Below are 18,768 nucleotides of genomic sequence, written 5' to 3' on the forward strand. Positions count from 1 at the left end.
GACTCCTTAGAATGATCAATTATATAAGATCAAAATGGAAAAATTTTCTCAGAGATAAAACTCAGAAGGCAAACATAGAAATTCCATATGACCCAACTATTCCACTACTTGCAATATACCCTTAGAATATGAGAACGGAGGCACAAATGGAAGTTTTTACACCAATGTTCATAGCAGCGTTATTCACCATTGCAAGAACATGGAAACAGCCCAATTGTCCAACTACAAACAAATGGATTGAGAAATTATGGAACATTCACACAATGGAACACTACGCAGCATGCAGGAGCAATGATTTTTGTTAATTATTACCAAATTTGGGAAGGACTGGAAATCATTATGCTGAGTGAACTAATTCAGTCATACAAGGGTATAAAACCATCTTTGTAGAATGAGTATAAGGATCCAAGAGGGTTGGGAGAGGGTGGAAGGAGAGGGATGTGGATGTGCAGGGTAAGGGGGGCGGGGACTGGTTGTACAATTTGATAAGGGGCATGAGGAAAATGAAATAATTTGTTCTTGAAAATAATGTATTTGAATTTTGTAAATAAACTTGTATAAAATAAATTAAAAAAGAACCCTCAGAAGGCAGGAAAAGTAGTCTAGAAGGACTGATAGAAATAAAGATCATGGGGAGAAAGTGGGAAGAGTATAGCTACAAGATAAGGATTGTATTTAATGTCCTAAAACAAAATATGTATGAATGGTTGAATGGAAAACCAGTTTGAACTGTAAAGAAGTTTTCCGCAATTAAAAAAAAGAATAAAATAAAAATAAATAAAACTAATTCTGGAATAAACATGATCTATATAAAATCTAATGTCATATGAATCTTGGCTGAAAATAGAAACTATCAGAGGAGTGTCTATCTGTGTTTCACTAACTATGCAAAGGTATTTTACTGTGTGGATCACAAATTGTGGCTAACGTTGAGGAAAATGGGAATCCCGGAGCATGTAACTGTGTGCCTGTGAAACCTATACTTGGACCAGGAAGTTATGTTAGAACAGAGCAATAAAACATTCATGGTTCAATATTAGGAAAGGGGTGTGTCAAGGATGTGTCCTGTCTCCATATCTTTTCAATTTATATGTGAAACAGGTCATTCAGGAGGCTGGACTCTATGAGGAATGTGATCTTAAGATTGGAGGAAGACTCATCAGTAACTTGTGTTGTACAAATGACACAGTATGATTGGACAAAACTGAGGAAGTGTTTGCTGTAGAAGGTCAAGGACTACAGTCTCCAATATGAAATGAAGCTCAACATCAAGTAAACAAAGATTCTCACCACTGGGCCAATTGGCAACATCATGATGGATGGAGAAGAGGTTGAGATTGTTAACAATATCCACTTGCTTGGTTTCACAATCAGTACTCTTGGCACTAGCAGTCAGAAAATCAAAAGACAAATTGCATTGTGAAAATCTGCTGTCAGGAAGCTCTCCAGAGTTTTGAAGAGCAACAATGTTAGTCTAGAGACTAAGGTGTGCCTGACTCAGGCCATGGTCTCCACAAATACTTGCTATGCATCAGAGAGCTGGACAATGACTAAGGATGATAGAAGAAGAATCTATGCCTTTGAGTTGTAGTGTTGGAGAAGAATATTGAATGTACTATGAACTGCCAAGAGAACAGAGTTCTGTCCTGGTGAGAATGACATCAAGTTGCTCACTGGAAGCAAGGATTTTGAAGCTATGTGTCATATACTTTGGGCATGTTGCCAAAAGGAAACAGTCCTTAAAAGAGGACATTATGTTTGGAAAGGTGGAGTGTCAGTATAGAAGAAAAAGACTCTGGATGAGAGGAATTGACATAATAACTGGGGTTACAAAGATAGGTGTGTTTGGAGACAATGTAATTGGTTAAGGCTAAGGCAGGGTTCAGAACTATTGTCCATAGGGTTGCTCTATGAGTCGCAGTGTACTTGACGGTACATGCCAACAATAATAACACATAATACAGATATAGAAAAGGAATGTAGCCCTGAGGCACATCCTTCTTGATTTTAAACCATGTAGTGTTCCCTCACATTGTGTGAACAACAGCTTCATGTTCTGAGTATAAGTTTCATATGAGCACAATTAAGTATTCTGGGATTTTCATTATTAATATGATTTGCAATTTGTTATTATACATCCAGCTAAAAGCCTTTGCCTAGTCAATAAAACACAAATGGACAGCCTTCTGGTATTCTCTGCTTTTAGCCAATATATCTTGAATTCAGCAATGGTATCCCGAGTCTAAATTCAGCTTGAAAGCTCACAGTCCTCTGTCAATATATACTGTTCTAGCCATTTTTTAATAATCTTCAACAAACTTTTACTCGTATGTGCTATTAACAATGTTATTAAAAAATTTCCTCATTCTGTTAGGTTACCTTTTTGGGAATTGGTACAAAGGTAGATTTCCTTAAGTCTGTTGGTTAGGCTGCTGTCTTCTAAAGACTGTGGCATATCCTGGTGAAGACACCCAGAACTGCATTCATTTGTTGAAACATGCCAATTGGTATTCCATAAATATCTGGGGCTTCATTTTATGCCAATACCTTCAGTGCATCTTGAAAATCTTCCTTCATCCCCATTAGTTCCTGATCATATGCAACTTTCTTAAATTGTTCTGTGTCAAAAAATTCTTTTTAGCATAGTACATTTCTCCATCTTCTTTTGATGCATCCATCAAGATTTTGCCTATGACATCCTGCAGTATTGCAACTCAAAGCCTGATTTTTTTTTAGTTCTTTTGTTGTTGTTGTTGTTATTATGTGCCATAGAGTTGCTTGCGACTCATAGTGACCCTATGTACAAGAGCTCTAAATGTCGTTCTATCCTGTTTCAACCATGCTGTCTCAAACACACTCATTTCCACCACTCCACTCACAAAATTGATCCATCTCATTGAGAGTCTTCCTCTACTGTGCGTCCCTCCACTCTTCCAAACATGATGTCCCTCTCCAAGCCCCAGTCCCTCCTTGCAACATGTCCAAAGTATGTCATATGAAGCTTCAGAATCCTGGACTCCAAGGAGGACTCCGGCTTCACCCTCTCCAGGACAAACCTATTTGTTCTCCTAGGAGTCCATGATATATTCAACACTCATCTCCAGCACCACAGCTCAAAGGCATCAATTCTCTTTCTATAATGCCTAGTCACTGTCCAACTCTTTAATGCATAGTACGCAATTGTGAAGACTATAGTCTGGATCAGGCGCACCTTAGTCCCCAGCCTGATGTCGTTGCTCTTCAGTACTCTTGAGAGGTCCCTCACAGCTGACTCTCCCAATGCAATTCGTCTCCTGATTTTCTGCTGCTGTTACCAAGAGTGTTGACTGTGGAACCAAGTAAACTAAAACTGTTAACTATCTCAATCTCTTCACCATCCATACTGATGCTGCCAATTGGCCCAGTGGTGAGAATCTTTGTTTCCTTGATGTTGAACTTCAATCCATATTGAAGGCTGCAGTCGACCTTCTGCAGCAAGTGCTTCAGGTCCTCCTCAGTTTCAGCAAGTAGGGTTGTCTCATCTGCATAACGTAGGTTGTTGATGATTCTTCCACAAATCCTGATGCCACATTCCTCCTCGTACAGCCCAGCTTAGGTGGAGTAATACTGAACAGATCTTTCTAATTTGTTTTCTAATTCCAGCTCTTTGTATCATTATAATGCTTTGTCTTCTCAAGATGCTCTTTGAAACCCTCTGTCAGTCCTCCTCACTTTGGTAATCTTGGTTTTGATCTTTCAACATTCCATTCCCATTCTCAGTCTTTATGACATTCATTTTGATAGATTATTTCACTCTGTCTCTACTCTTACTTTCTTCCTGGATGATATCCTTGATGTCATTCCACAGTTCATCTGGTCTTCAAGAATTAGTGTTCAATGCATCAAACCTATTCTTGAGATAGTTTTTTACTTCAGATAGGATGGATTCAAGATCATATTTTGGTTCTTATGAATTTCTCTTCCTTTCCTTCAGCTTCAGTTTGAGCTTGTATATGAGCAATTGATGATCTTTTCCCCAATCAGCACCTGGCCTGGTTTTGACTGCTGATATCCTGCTTCTTTGAAGATTTTTCCCCACATTCTGATTCCTGTGAAGTTTGTCAGGTGAAGTCCAAGTGTACAGTTGATGCTTATGTTTTTTTAAAAAGGTATTTGCAATGAGTAAATAACTGTACAAAATGTAGCCATTCTATCTTTAGCTTCATTTCTATCACCATGCTAATAATTTTCAACTACCTGTCCTTCTTCCCTGTTTCCTACTTTTACATTGTAGTAACTTATTATTAATGAATCTTGAATGCATATTTTATCTATTTATTAGTGCAGAAGTTTATATAAATCCTCAATGTCTTCATCTTTGCATTTGGACTGTGACATCAAGATTGGAGGAAAACTCATCAACGACCTGAGTTATACAGATGACACAACCTTGCTTGCTGAAAAGCAAGGAGGACTTGAAGTGCTTTCTGTAAAAGTTCAAAGACTACATCCAGCCTTCAGTATAGATTACATTTATCTATTAAGAAAACAGAAATCCTCACCAATAGACCAATAGGCAACATCATGGTAGATGGAGAAACGATAGATATTGTCAATTAATTCATCTTGCTTGGACCAACAGCTAACAACATTGGTACCAGGAGTCAGGAAATCAAAAGATGTGTTGCACTGGGAAAGTCTTCAAAGTGCTGAAGAACAAGGATGTCAGTTTAAAGACTAAGGTGAACCTGATCCAGGTCTTTTCAACTACTTGCTATGTATCTGAGAGTTGGACAGTGAAAAAAGATGACAGAATAAGAATCCATGTGTTTATGTTGCTTAAGAAGGGCATTAAATATCCAATGGACTTGCAAGAGAATGAACAAATGTGCCTTGAAAAGAATGCAGCCAGGATGCTCCTTAGAAAGAAGCATGGGGAACTTTCATTTCATGTACTTTGGGCATGTTGTTAGGAGAGGTCTATCCTTAGAGAAAGATACCAAGTTTGGAAAAGTGGAGGGTCATGGAAGTAGGGAAAAATCCTCAAGGAGATGGATTGACAAAGAGACTGTTCTAGTGTGGCAGAGATGATGATGACGGCACAGGGTAGGGCATGATTCAGGTCTGTTGTTCTTAGGGTTGCTATGAGAGATACTCGACTCATGTATTTGATTTTGATGGCACATAACAACAAGACTTTACCAGCTGTGTAACTTCAGGCAAAACAAAAACAAAAACAAAAACAATTCCCACTTTTCTCAGACTAGATGCCTCACTGATAATTTCAGAGCTAGAAAACAGCTAGTCTTATGAAGTTCCTCTGGCTCAGAAACAAGTCTAGGCAGCCCTCTGTCCTTATTATCATAAAAGGAACCAAAAAAAACCAGCTGAAGCCACTTATCTCACCTTATTCCTCTCCACTGTCAACCCACACTCAGGTAGAGGAAGGTATAGGCAGCAAAATGATCAAGTGATTGGGAAGAGAAAGGTGAAGAGGCCGCACCAGGAGGGGTGGTGTGGTGCTCAGGAGGGCTGTCAGAGAACAGCAGGCATTAGTCAGAGCCATTTCTACTCACCCCGCAGTCATTAGCTCCATCTCCACACATGCCCACGTAATAACTGGAGGGGAAAGGATAAGAAAAATTAAAAGCTTAATAGCTCACTTGAATAATCTCCATCATCACTAACTCGCTTGGCATGTATATATAACCTATTGAACACAGAGTCAGGGTGAAGGGAAATGACTCGGGGAAGAGGGGTGCGGACAGTATCCCCAGAGATACAAGGCCAGTACATTATTTCTCTTATTTACCTCACTCACAATGAAATGATACAATCAAGGTTGTCCACCAAAACCCCACCGTCCTCAAGTGAATTCTGACTTGTGCCAATCTTCCATTGAGTTTCTGAAGCTATCAATCAAGGCTTCAGATCTTCTAAGGAGTGGCTGATGGATTTGAACCACTAATCTTTTGGCTAGCAACCCAACATATAATGTACTACACAGCCAAGTTTTACTAAAACTATCACAGAGATGGTAATCTCACACTTTCAAAGATGTATGGATTCAGAAGTAAGTATACAGTAGTGTCTGACTGTATCCACCAAAGCGAAATTTAAGAGTGCGTGATCGTAAGTACAGCACTTCCGTGTGACTTGATCCAAGATCATAACCCAGCCCAGCTGTGTTTTGATTGCTGACTGCTGCTCAGAGTTTAGAGTTCAGACTCTAAGGTGAGAGGCTAGGGAATGGTTTAACAGATGCAACCAGATACATATTACACATATCAGTGATGCATCTGCCAGTGCAAGTGGGAAAATATGCTCCTTGTCTACAACAGTCAGATGTGAAAACACATTTATAAATAGGGGGAAGAAAATAGAACTGTTACAAAGTAATTTCTGACAAGAGACACCCTCTATCTCCTATTGTAAGTAAACATTACATTACAATAAGGATGAATAAATAGCAAAGGCTCAAATATGATTTCTTAAAAAGCATAAGCTAACAAAAATCAACAACAGGAAATTGGGAAAGATTTTTACAGTTTTATTACCAGTTAACAAATGAGAAAACATTATCATTATAGGTCAGAAATGCTCACATGTAGATAAAAATCATGTGATACAACTTATTATTTGTTTATTATCTGGACACCAGCAGTTAGGAAATCAAAAGATTAATCAGATTAGGAAAATCTGCTGTCAGACACATCTCCAAAGTGCCTAAGAGCAACAATTTCAGCCTAGAGACAAAGGTGCACCTGATTCAGGCCCTGGCCTTACAGTTACTTACTATGCATTAGAGAGCTGGACATGACTAAGGAGGATATAAGAAAAATCTATGCCTTTGAGTTGTGGTGCTGGAGAAGCATATTGAACATATCATGGACCACCAAGAGAACAAACAGATCTTTCCAGGAAAGGGTGAAACCAAGCTGCTCCTTGGAGGCAAGAATTTTGAAGCTCTGTCTCAGATACTAAGGACATGTTGCCAGGAAGGACCAGTCCTTGGAGAAGGACATCATGTTTGGAAGGGTGGAGGGACATCATGAGAGAGGAAGACCCTAAATGAAAAGGATTGACTCAGTGACTGGGGTAAGAGGGTAGGTGTGTCAGAGACAATGAAATTGGCTTAAGATAGAGCAAGGTTCAGAGCTGTGGAACATAAGGTCACTTTGAGCCTCAAGTGACTCAATGGCACGTAACAACAACAAGAGATAAAAGACAGCATATGCTGTCATGCTGATTCTTACTCATGACAAAGCTGTGTCTAAGAGTAGAACTGTGTTATCTAGATTCAGTAGCTGATTTTGGAAGCAGATCATTCTTTTCTTCCGAGTGGATTTGAGCTTCCAATCTTTATATTAACAACTCAGTGTGCTAATCTTTGCACCATCAACCATCCACTGCCATTAACTAGATTCTAACTTATGAGGACTTTCCATCATGTTTCTGAGGCTATAAACCTTAATGTGTATGTAGAACAGTTTATAAATTCAAATTGCTAAACTTTATGCTAACACTCCACACATAATCCACCATGCCACCTGGGTTCCTTTGCACCCTCCAGATATTGTGCTGTAAATGAATGCCAGCCTATAAATATTCCGAAGTGTGATGGTTTGAATCCACCAGTTCCTGGGTGGGAGAAAGATGGGTAATCTCCACATGCAATTTACAGCCTCTGAAAAACCGTTTGATAGTCGGCTATTGATGGTTTATGACTTGACAGAAATTGCTTGAATTGCATATAAACATGTATCTTGACTATACATATTTGTAGAAAAATGACTTTTTTTTTTCAGGCCTAATGCATGTATCTGCTTTCTGTATAATACAAGCAGTCTTTTGTTTTCTAGTGTTCCTGAATTCAGAGTGACTCTGGCAGCCTTATGAACAATGTCAGTTTATCACTGACTCCTTTATCAGGAGTGAAAAGGAAGATGAGGAAACTGTCTGAGAATATAACTCACTCTAAGATCTTATTGAATTTAATTTTCTTTGGTCAATATAGAATTTTGAAATTAAGCATTTAAGCTGACAAACTACCTCTGTGTTTTAGAAGGGTAAAATTACTTTCTTCAACCAATATCATATAATGACCTTGTAAGTGAAATAGTAATTTTTGACACTAGTTACAAACCTAGCCTCAAGGCATTATGGTACTTAATAGGTAGTTTTTGAGACTCTTCTGAGAATGTTTGAGGAATAAAAATAATAGCACAGAACAATCTCCTTATATAACCTACTAGTTATGAGCAATTCCATAAAGTTTTCCCACTATCTTTTCCAGAAAATGTCTGCACCAGAAATTGGGACATTCTTATAAAAATAAAAAAGGGTAAGTCTCGGTCAAGAAGACCATTTAACTCTAATGTTACTTGATCACTTGTATTTGCAAAGGAGACAGTAAGAATTTTTTTTTCTTATAATTTCTATATTCAATCTTTCCCAGGACTAGACAGATGGGGGGAAAATACCATTCCATTTATTCCCAAGTTGTTGTTGTTGTTGTTGTTATGTGCTGTCGAGTTGCTTGTGATTCATAGCGACCCTTAGGTACAACAGCCCTAAACCCTGCTCTGTCCTGTACCAATCGCACTATCTCTGACACACCCATCCCAATTACCTCAGTCACTGAATCAATCCACCTCATAGAGGGTCTTCCCCTCCTGTGCTGTCCATCCACCCTACCAAGCATGATGTCCCTCTCCAAGGACCCTCCTTACAACACGTCCAAAGTATGTTAGATGAAGCCTCAGAATCCTTGCCTCCAAGAAGCAGCCTGTTTTAACCCTCTCTATGATGAATCTGTTTGTTTTCTTGGCAGTCCATGGTACATTCAATACTCTTCTCCAGCACCACAGCTCAAAGGCGTCAATTCTCCCACACCTTCTGATGAACCAACATCAAATGATTCCTGGTAATAATCTATACATTTACTCATTTTTCCAAGTAGGACCTATGCAAATCAACCATTATTTCTTTAATCAATCTATTTTCCTCTAAGATATGCCTTATGTGTTACAGAATAAATATTATTGGTAGTTGTTGTTATGTATCATCAAGTCAGAACTGACCCACAGCTGACCCTCTAGCAGGCTTTCAGAGGCAATTAACTGAATGGGTAGACTGTCCATCTTTTTCCCCATGAGCAGCTTGTGGATTCGAACCACGTGCCTTTGAAGTTGCAGTGCAACTTCTTCTCACTAGGCCACTCGAGTTACCTCCCAATGATCATTTCTTCCTAGGACTTATGTTCCTGTGTTTATGTACTTTCCTTGAATGTGAGCAGAGGTCTCTGTAAGACAAAAACTGATTTTGCTCCACTACTAACCTACAGGTTTTTGGTTCAAAACCATCAGCAGTGTGGAAGAAATTCTGAAATACTGCTTTTCAAAAGGCTGTAATCAAGAAAAACCTTGGGAGCAGTTTTACTCTGTTACCATGAGTCAGAATCTAATCAATAGAAACAAGTTGGGCTTTGCTTTTAATGAGTTGTGGGCTACATCTAGTGACTCACTTGTTGGGAAGACAGTGCAGCACAACTGACAGGATGTCATTTCCGAAGTTGTTGTTATGTGCTGTTTAGTCAGTCACCTGCAACTCATAGCAACTCTATGTACAACAGCCCTAAACCCTGTTCTGTCCTGTGCCAAACTTACTGTCTATGACACACCTACCCGCATTACCCCAGTCACTGAATCAATTAATCTCATCGAGGGTCTTCCTCTCTTGTGCTGTTTTTCCACCTTCCAAAGCATGACATCCCTCTCCAAGGACTGGTGCCCCCTTGCAACATGTCCAAAGTATGTCAGATGAAGCTTCAGAATCCTTGCCTCCAAGGATGAACCTGTTCATTCTCTTAGTAGTCTACAATATATTTAATACTCTTCTCCAACACGACAGCTCAAAGTCATCAATTCTATCATTCCTAGTCATTGTCCAGCTCTTTGATGCATAGTATGTGATTGCAAAAACCATGGCCTGTATCAGGTGCACCTTAGTCTTCAGGCTGACCTCATTGCTCTTCACTACTCTGGCACGGTCTCTGACAGCAGACTTTCCCAACGCAATATGTGTTTTAATTTCCTGGCTGCTGGTGTCAAGAGTGTTGATTGTGGAGCCAAGCAAACTAAAGCTGTTTACAATCTCAATCTCTTCACCATCCATGACGATGCTGCCAATTGGCCCAGTGTTTTCTCAATATTGAGCTTTAATCCATATTGAAGGCTTCAGTCCTTGACCTTCTGCAGCAAACACTTCAGGTCCTCCTCAGTTTCAGCAAGCAGGGTTGTGTCATCTGTACCATGCAGGTTGCTGAAGAGTCTTCCTCCATTCTGGATGCCACATTTCTCCTCAAAGAGTTCACTTTCGGAAATGGCAGCAACAGTTTCATTTCTGAAGTTAGGCTATTTTAAAAATCTGTGCTATCTGTGTTGCTTTCTCATTCCTCTGATTCTTCTTGATTGTTCATGGGATGAGCTTCCTCATGTTCATATATGGCAAGAACAACTTTTGTCCAGTAGAAGGTAAAAATGGAGGCACTTGAACCAATGGCCCTCAGAATTCTGTAAACAATCAGGTAAGTAAGCAGCAAGGTGGGTGGCAGCTCCTTTCCTGGTCAAGCTCTGAGATGACGGGAGTCTGCTGCCTCTTTGCTATCCTTGGCATCAGAGCATCCAGCTAACCAGGTCCCTGACCCACAGCAACTGTGTCATTTTAATTACAGATTGTTAAGCCTTTAACCTTTGGAGTAATTTGTTATGCAGCAACAGACAACTAATCTACTCTCTTTGCAAGCAATAAAACTTACTTTAACTTCTGAAATTCTTCAACAAGACTTGATTTCTGCCCAGGAGACATCCTTGCAAATATAGTTCCATTCACTAGAATCTAGAGAGAGAAAAAACAGAACAAAGCAAAACAAAAACCCAAAACACAGTATCAGTACAATAAGACCAGGAAGAAGATTACTTTCTAAATAAAACAAGAGCAGTGAAAATTCACTCCTGGTTGCCACTTTCATACAGCACTCGGTGGTATAGCTTTAGACCAAATGTCGGGAAAAATAATAACAAGATTTAATGCTTTAATATTTATCTCTCATTTTAAGTCCTCCATTACAATTCTATTACTTTTTTCCATATCACTTTTCCAAGATGAGGTAATCTCTAACTAATAATAATTTTTTAAATGCAACAGAGAAATACAATAAAAATACTTAAGTAAACACAGTTTTTTTCACTAAACATTCTCTCCTAATGTGGCCGACATAGAGGAAAGAGCAATGAACTAAGTGAGCTAAGAAAGAGGGCTCTATTCTCAGCTGTCTCAAGTAGCTGTGCACATTCTAGGTACTTATACTTAACCTCCCTGAGTTCAGCTCTCCATTTCTACAGTTAAGGATTAGGCTCAGAGCTTTCTAGGAAGCCTTCAGATCTGTCTTCTAGGGTCCTTGGTTTGCAAGGCAAGACACTGTTCAAGTCACAGCTAACAGATGGCTGCCCCCTTTCAGTGTGTGCTCCATTTATCTTCTCCACACTGACAGCTCAGCCCTGTACACCTCTATTTTAAAATTGGACACACAGAGGACAAGATAACAAATGATTTTGAAAATAAACTGTAAGGCTTTTGTTTCCTCCTCCTGTAATTTAAGGATTCAGACAGGAAGCCTGACATGAATTGGTGGCTTTGAGGGAGACGCTGACTCACAAAGTAGGTGGCATGTTTGAAACTATCTGCAGGGCTGGTTTTTGTTGAGGTGTTTTGTTTGTTTGTTTGTTTTGTGGGGTAAGAAAAGGATATGGATACTGGGGTTGGACTAGCCTTGGGGTTTAGAGGACACATCAGAACTGAAATTGAGGAATGAGGCCATGGTGTGGCACTGGGGACGCCTGAGTGGGACTGACAGAGTTATTTATTCAGTGACTGGGAGACAACCTCGCCAATTAATTTCACCAAGCGTTTGGCTCTCTAATTTGAGGGATAAAACAAAGCACTTCATTCCTCCAGGACTTACTTTTGGAAGCAAGCTGTAGAAATGCTGAAACAGCACCTGGTATGATTTCCCACTCATTGCAAAATGGTAACAGTTCCCTCCTTCTCCATCAGGTAATGACCTGTTTCCAATGTTAGTATAGGTTTCCTAAAATCAAAGGGGATGATATGTCAACACTGGTTCTTAATGAACATTTTTGTCTTTTTCTATATTTCACAGAAGAATGTACACTCAGGTCAAAGGATAGTGCAGATGGCAGCAAATACATAATGTGTCATTTGCTCATGGAGCTTTAACCCACAGGAACAAGACACTCAAATTGTGCCACTCTGCACACTGTAGGAAAATTATACTTTTGATCACGGCCCTGAACCATGCATGTCCTTCTAGATAATGTAGGTGCTGTCCGTCTATATACTGAAATTACCCTAAGGAGATAATTCAAGGGTACCAACTAGTGATTCCAGGGAAATGCAATAGCAATTCTTTCCTATCCTCATACAAAGTAATATTTTTTAAGATCTCTTATCATTAATATACTTATTAGACAGTCACACACCAATTTCTTCTTTGTAAAGTAGACATACTCTCTCGGGTTCCGTTCACTTTTAGCATCTTTACTCTTCCCCTACCTACCAGAGACTTCTGTTTGTTGAGTTCCCAGGTCCTCTTCTACACCTACATTCTACTGTGCCAGTTCTTCTCCTTTTCTGAAACCCCGTTCCTCCCATTGCTCCCCTGTCAGTGTTCTATTACTGTGTTCCAGCCTCAGCTACCTCCTGACCAGGGGGAGGGAGAAAGCATCTGGTGATGTGCGTGTAAAAGCATAGCAATTGCCCACAGTGTATTTCCATGCAACATTTCTCATAATGCTTTACATATGTGGGTTCCTCAGAATTCAAGCAGCCTAAGAGGTGAGAACTGATAGGATTGCAGAGCCCTTTCCTTCCTTTCCCAGAATGGCTACTGACATGATCTAATCACAGGAAGCAACACCTGTGCTGGATGTGAAACTGCTCCAGCCCTTTTCCCAGAAACAGGTGAGACCCCAGCCCACTTTCCTATCTTGTAGAAAACATCTGTGAGCATCCCCTTCCCCAAGTTACTTAGAAGAGAATATGAAACCCCTCTCTAACTTTTAGAGGGGGTTGGCTTTCTGCTTGAAAGCCAGCCTGGCAGTTTTTCCTCAATAAACTGTCTTGCTTGGTGTGAACTGTGTTCTGACCTTTCTCGGAGACCTTACAAGAACACTTTATACATAAAAGGAATTATTCTTGTGGAAAGCATTTTATTTGGAAGGAAAAATAATTGTATATGATGAATTGGAAGGCACGGCAGGACACTCTCTCCTGCCACCCCCCAAATTACAAAACAACCAGCAAAAGACATGCTCTCCAGCATTCCACAAGGACAGGGCTTCTTTAAGCTTTTAACAAGAAAGGAGTGGGGATTCTAGAGGAGGTGAACATCTTAGATGGTGATGTCATTTTTCTCAGGGACTAACAAATTCAATAAAGATATTAAACTCATAAAAGTGCAGCTGAGAAAAATGTAAGACCAGAGCCAGGACTGGAGGAAAAAAAAAAAAAAGCAAAAGCACTTTAAAGAAGTTCACTCTACATTTAACTTGACCAGCTGGACAGCTTGGAGGAAGCAGTGCCATTTTTTAAAAATTTATTCATTAGGAGGGCTATTTCTTTGAGGTCAGGCAAAGGTATCCTTAGTGGTAGCTAGAATGACAGACAAGAAAGAAAACTGTCCTGTCTAACTGAAGTGTAACCTTGTCATATGAAAGGCTTGACATTCTGTGAAATTCATGTCCCAATTATCAGCAACTCAAACTCATTGTTTTTTAATCTGCCCTGAATTGTTGCTGATCCTCCAGCAGGTTTTCAGAGGCTGTAAATCACTGGGAAGAGCTGGCCCATCTTTCTCCTGTGGTGCAGTTAGTGATTTTGAACTGCCTGCCTTTGGATTGGCAACACAACTTCTTACTCACTAGACCACCAGAGCTCATCCCTGGGAGGAAGCTATCTAAATGCTGTCAGATTGGAGTGGAATCAAACAGACTTGTGTCTGAGTTTTTTCCCTCAGATTTTACCAGGTTTGTGTCTTGGGTAAATCTAACCTCTTTGAGTCTCCTTTATCTCTTTTGCCAAAGTAAGAGTTTGTCCTAGTTCCCAGGGTTTCTCAGCCACAACCGCATATCAAAATTGTAGGAGAAGAGGTTCCTCCAGCGAGAGAGTCTAGTGTTATCGTAAAAATAGATAACTAGTGAAACAGGTATGAGGATCCAAGAGGGGGAGGGTGGGAGCAGAGGGGTGAGAATGGACAGGGGGTAAATCATAGGGTCACACAATTTGATGGGTGGAGAGAGGGGGTAAAAGAGATGTGAAAGATCTGGTGAGGATTTGGAAATATGGGGTAATGGTGAATATAGTTCAATGATGATTAATTTTATAAAGTATAATGAATGGGAATGGTTGTATGTAACACAATGTGAATGATGGATAGTGTGAAATACAATGTATATGAACTTTTTAAGGCAACAAATATAAAATAGAAACTTAAAAGAAAAGAAATAGAAGGAAATAAACCAATAAAAAGAGAGTTTCATGTTATTGATGTAGCCTGGGCCTCAGAAATTATACAAACTCCCTGCAAATGATTTTAACACATAGACAGGGATGAGAAGTGCTGGTGGAAATATTCTGTAAATTACACCCCTTGACACATGTGAGGTGTTATTATCCTGTGATGACATGGATGGTTAAGAGGAGGCTGCAGGCAGGCTGCAGCCCTCGAGCTCACGTCCACAGTGGGGCGAGGCCCTGCTAACGTGCTCACATTCTTCCCTGGTCCATTCTCCTGGTTTTCTACCAGCTGCCAGGTCACTGAGGCAGGAGCAAAATCTTCTGGCTCATTGGCTTCGACAAGGATCACTTGGCTTCCCCGAGGAATCATCTCAGAATTTTTTGCAACAGTAATGGCCGTTTGGAGGTTGTCACCTAGATGACAAAGAAAATCTGCTTTATGTGTAAGTTTTATGTGTAGACCTGCTTTTCCTGTGTGCCTGCTTTTCCTGTGTGCTTTCATCCTCTGGATAGGTAAAGCTTCCTCCTCCTTTGCTCAGGAGTAATTATTATGTTGGCCCCGATTATTGGCAAGGCCAAACTCCAAAGACAAGCTCATCTGAGAAAATCAATGTTTAGCAAAGAATGGAGAGTTTTCACATTAGATCAAAATATGGAGGATGACTACATTGTTATGTAACTTCGAATTTACATTGCTGCCTAATTGCCAAGCCACTGAGAATCATGGCCCAGCCAAGATGACACACAACCTTAACCATCACAGCCAATGTTACTCTTCCTTCACACCTTAGTGTTTACAGTAGGCTATATGCCACTAATACTCAGAATTGTCAGTAGACCCTTTTACTGTTATCATAAATGTGAAATATTGGATAATGGGAGACTCTACAAGTTAGGAGAAGGTATATTTTATAATTATGTATCTTTCTTTCTGCCCAAGATTGCCTAATGGGCAAACATTGCATCCCCCTCTCACTCAATCTTTAGCACCACATCCTATCCATTTCCAGAACATGTGTGAATGTATAAATAAATACATGTTCAAGGACTTCATAGATAACCTTCAGGGGACACAGTTCTAGTGATGAACACAACAAGACTCCATTCTAATAGCATAAAAAATCATCCTCAACCTGAGTTCCAGTTAAGCAGAGAAAAGAACTTAGTGCCAGGGCCTTCTTGGATTTGAAGATCATTATATGTCACACCTGGCCCTGCTACCAGGAAGACAGTCAATCAGATTCTAAGCCCTTACACTGAGATCCTTGATGAACATAAACACATTCGTATGCTTAAACCTTTACTGTGAGTCTGTTAGCACTGTGGAGACCTTTGAGTGGGAAGAACAGACAGTAGACAAAACAAGACAGATACCCCTGCTGAAGTCACATGTATGCCCAGGTAAGCAGACCAGAGCATCTTAAGTTCTACCACTGAGTGTTTTGTTGTTGTTTTTCTTTCTTGTTTGATCACTTGAACTCATTTAACTTTATCTGTGTGATTCTGTTCTCAGACCTCCACAAAGGCAAACCTGTAATCATCACAGTCCGGATGCGGGCTTCACTCAGTTCCTTCAACACTGGTTTGGTTTCCTTTTTCAATCGGTTCTCCATTATGAGAAGTCCCAAGAACGTTAACTCTGATTCCACCTCTTCCCTGTAGATTCAGGAGAAAACAAATATTAAAGTGCATCTATGTGATGACAAAAAGCACTGGCTGAAGAACAGCTTTTGAATTTGGCTGTTAATAGAAAGGTTAGCTGTTTGCATTCACCCACAAGTGCCTTGAAAGAAAGGCCTGGAGATTGACTCTGCATACCTGAGATCATCATGTGTTGGGAATAAACTCTAAAATAGCTGAATTTTTAGTTTGTTTTGTTTTCATTAGGTAGTTTCAAACTCTTGATTTACTTTTTATAAGAGTTTTATAATTTTCATTAATGTAATATGTAGGCATGTTTAAAACCTCAGAAAGAACTTAATAGTTCAAATAAAAAAAAATACTAGCCTTTGTTTCTGCATTGGTTAACTACTTTTCTCCTTCCTAGAGGACTACTTTCCAGTCTGGGAAGATGAGAGGAGTGGACAGAATCTGCAAAGATGTATTTTCTGGTTTGGGATTGAGACTTGGGTGTGGCTATTGCTTGCAACTAGGTGTGAACTAATTGGATTCGGCCTCATATTTAAAAAGGCATTTGGGCCCTTGGGCCTGCAGCCCTCAGGCCTGGTATTTGTAGAGCTCCCAAATATAAACAAGCTTGAAAGCAGTAGTGGCTTCCACTTCTGAAATAGCGTGCCTTCAGAAACTGTGAACTTAGAGAAAAATCAAAGTTTTTTGTGTTCAAGACTTTCATTCATAAGTTCGCTATGAGTTGTATACAACACAATGGCACTTAATAACAATAAGAAGTCCTCCCTAGAGGGAATTAATTTTAAATTTTGTAGCCTCTACTTCTGGCTTTCAACTCTATATTTTGTTGTTGTTTTTATTTTAAATTTGTTCTTTTCAAGTTCTTCTGTGGTTAATTGTTGTTGTTGCTCTTGTTGTTGCTGTTGTTATGTGCCGTCAAGTTGATTGCAACTCATAGCAATCCTATGTACAATTGCTCTGAATCCTACCCCATCCTGAGTCAGTCTCATCTCTCATCATCTCTAACACAACTACCTCCAGTACCTAAGTTAATGTGTCAGTCCATCTCATCCAGGGTCTTCCCCTACTGTGCTGTCCCTCCACCCTTCCAAGAATGATGTCCTTCTTTAAGGACTAGTCTCTTAAGGCAACATGCCTTAAATATGTGAGACAGAGTTTCAAGATCCTTGCCTCCAAGAAGCAGCTTGGTTTCACCTTCTCCAGGGCAGACCTGCTTGTTCTCTTGACAGTCCTTGGTATATTCAATACTCTTCTCCAGAATCAGAACTCAAAGGCATTGATTCTTCTTCTTCTTAGTCCAGCTCTCTGATGCATACATAGCAAGACCATGGATCAGGCACATCTCAATTAGTAGATTGAAATTGTTGCTCTTCAGCACTCTGGAGAGCTCCCTAACAGCCCATTTTCCCAATGCAGCAATTCGTCTTCTAATTTCCTGATTGTAAGTGCCAAGACAGTCAAATGCGTTTGCATAGTTAATGAAATACAGATCTAAGTTTTGATATATATATATATATTCCAATAGCGTTTTTGTTAACTATATTTTTCTGAATTATTTCAATAGACTAGATCTTTTTAAAATACATACTGCACACATGACACTATAGTGCTAGTTGAATGTTCATTCATTTTAACCTCCATCTGTCATCTCCAGTAAATACACAGTGTTAGCCAGGGCTTTTAAGAGTGTTTAGAATTTGTAACTGGAGGTTTGGAGTCTAACCAGGTTACATTCGTTACATAGAACCTTCCCTCTGCAATGGAATTAATTTCTGAGTGGCTGCCTTTTTCCCCCTAGAGGATGCATTTTTTAAAATTTGCATGCAATCTTGTAAATCATATTGGTTTTTCATGCACTCATTGAGAGACATTTTGTTTTACAATATTAATCACCATTTGACTTTTGCTGTTGTTTTTGTTGTTGTCGATTGCCTTTGAGTTGACACAACTTATAGTGACCCGACCCCATGAGCAAAAGCCCTGAAGCAATTAACTAATTATGATATCTAATCAACTCCTTATTGTGTATTGTCTTTCCTGTCACTCATCTATCTTTCTGACTTATCTATCCATTAGTTTTTTTGGATGGCTTTTCTTTATATCATTTTCAGGGCCAAATGCTCTCTGCTTGATCTCTCATTGTTCTTTTTCTATATAAAGATGCTGGTGGAGGATAGAAGAGCAAAGGTAGAATTAAGCATTTGATTTCCCAGCACAAGGTCTGTAAAGCCCCTGTATTCAGCTCTCAGTTTCACCTCCTCACAAAATCCTGTGACAAGCTCTCTGTGTCCACAATCCTATTGCCTGTCTGACTCTTGCTGTGGATCTATGCATGGCTCAATCCCATACTCTGTTCAGATCCCTGTTCCAATTCTGCCCATTCAGAGGATTTTACTGATGATCTTGGATAAAACAGCATCCTATGCTATTCCCTCCCTTCCTTCCTTCCTTCCTTCCTTCCTTCCTTCCTTCCTTCCTTCCTTCCTTCCTTCCTTCCCTCTCCTCTTCATCCCCTTCTTCCTGTCCCTCTCCCTCTCTTCT

General features: G+C 39.8%; 1 protein-coding gene across 1 annotated transcript in view; it reads right to left on the reverse strand.

Moving 5' to 3' along the window:
- Positions 1-18,768, reverse strand: part of ATP13A5 (ATPase type 13A5) — a 207,555-nt gene that overhangs the window by 78,808 nt on the left and 109,979 nt on the right. Inside the window, exons 18-22 of the mRNA XM_006898539.1 lie at positions 16,109-16,233; positions 14,831-14,991; positions 12,005-12,130; positions 10,799-10,878; positions 5,556-5,598 (exon numbers count right to left, since the gene is read on the reverse strand). Of these exons, the coding sequence (XP_006898601.1) occupies positions 5,556-5,598; positions 10,799-10,878; positions 12,005-12,130; positions 14,831-14,991; positions 16,109-16,233 (535 nt within the window). The remainder of the gene's footprint in view (positions 1-5,555; positions 5,599-10,798; positions 10,879-12,004; positions 12,131-14,830; positions 14,992-16,108; positions 16,234-18,768) is intronic.

Source organism: Elephantulus edwardii, unplaced genomic scaffold (assembly GCF_000299155.1).
Source record: "Elephantulus edwardii isolate Elephantulus edwardi_28Jun2011 unplaced genomic scaffold, EleEdw1.0 scaffold00232, whole genome shotgun sequence".
NCBI lineage: Eukaryota > Metazoa > Chordata > Mammalia > Macroscelidea > Macroscelididae > Elephantulus > Elephantulus edwardii.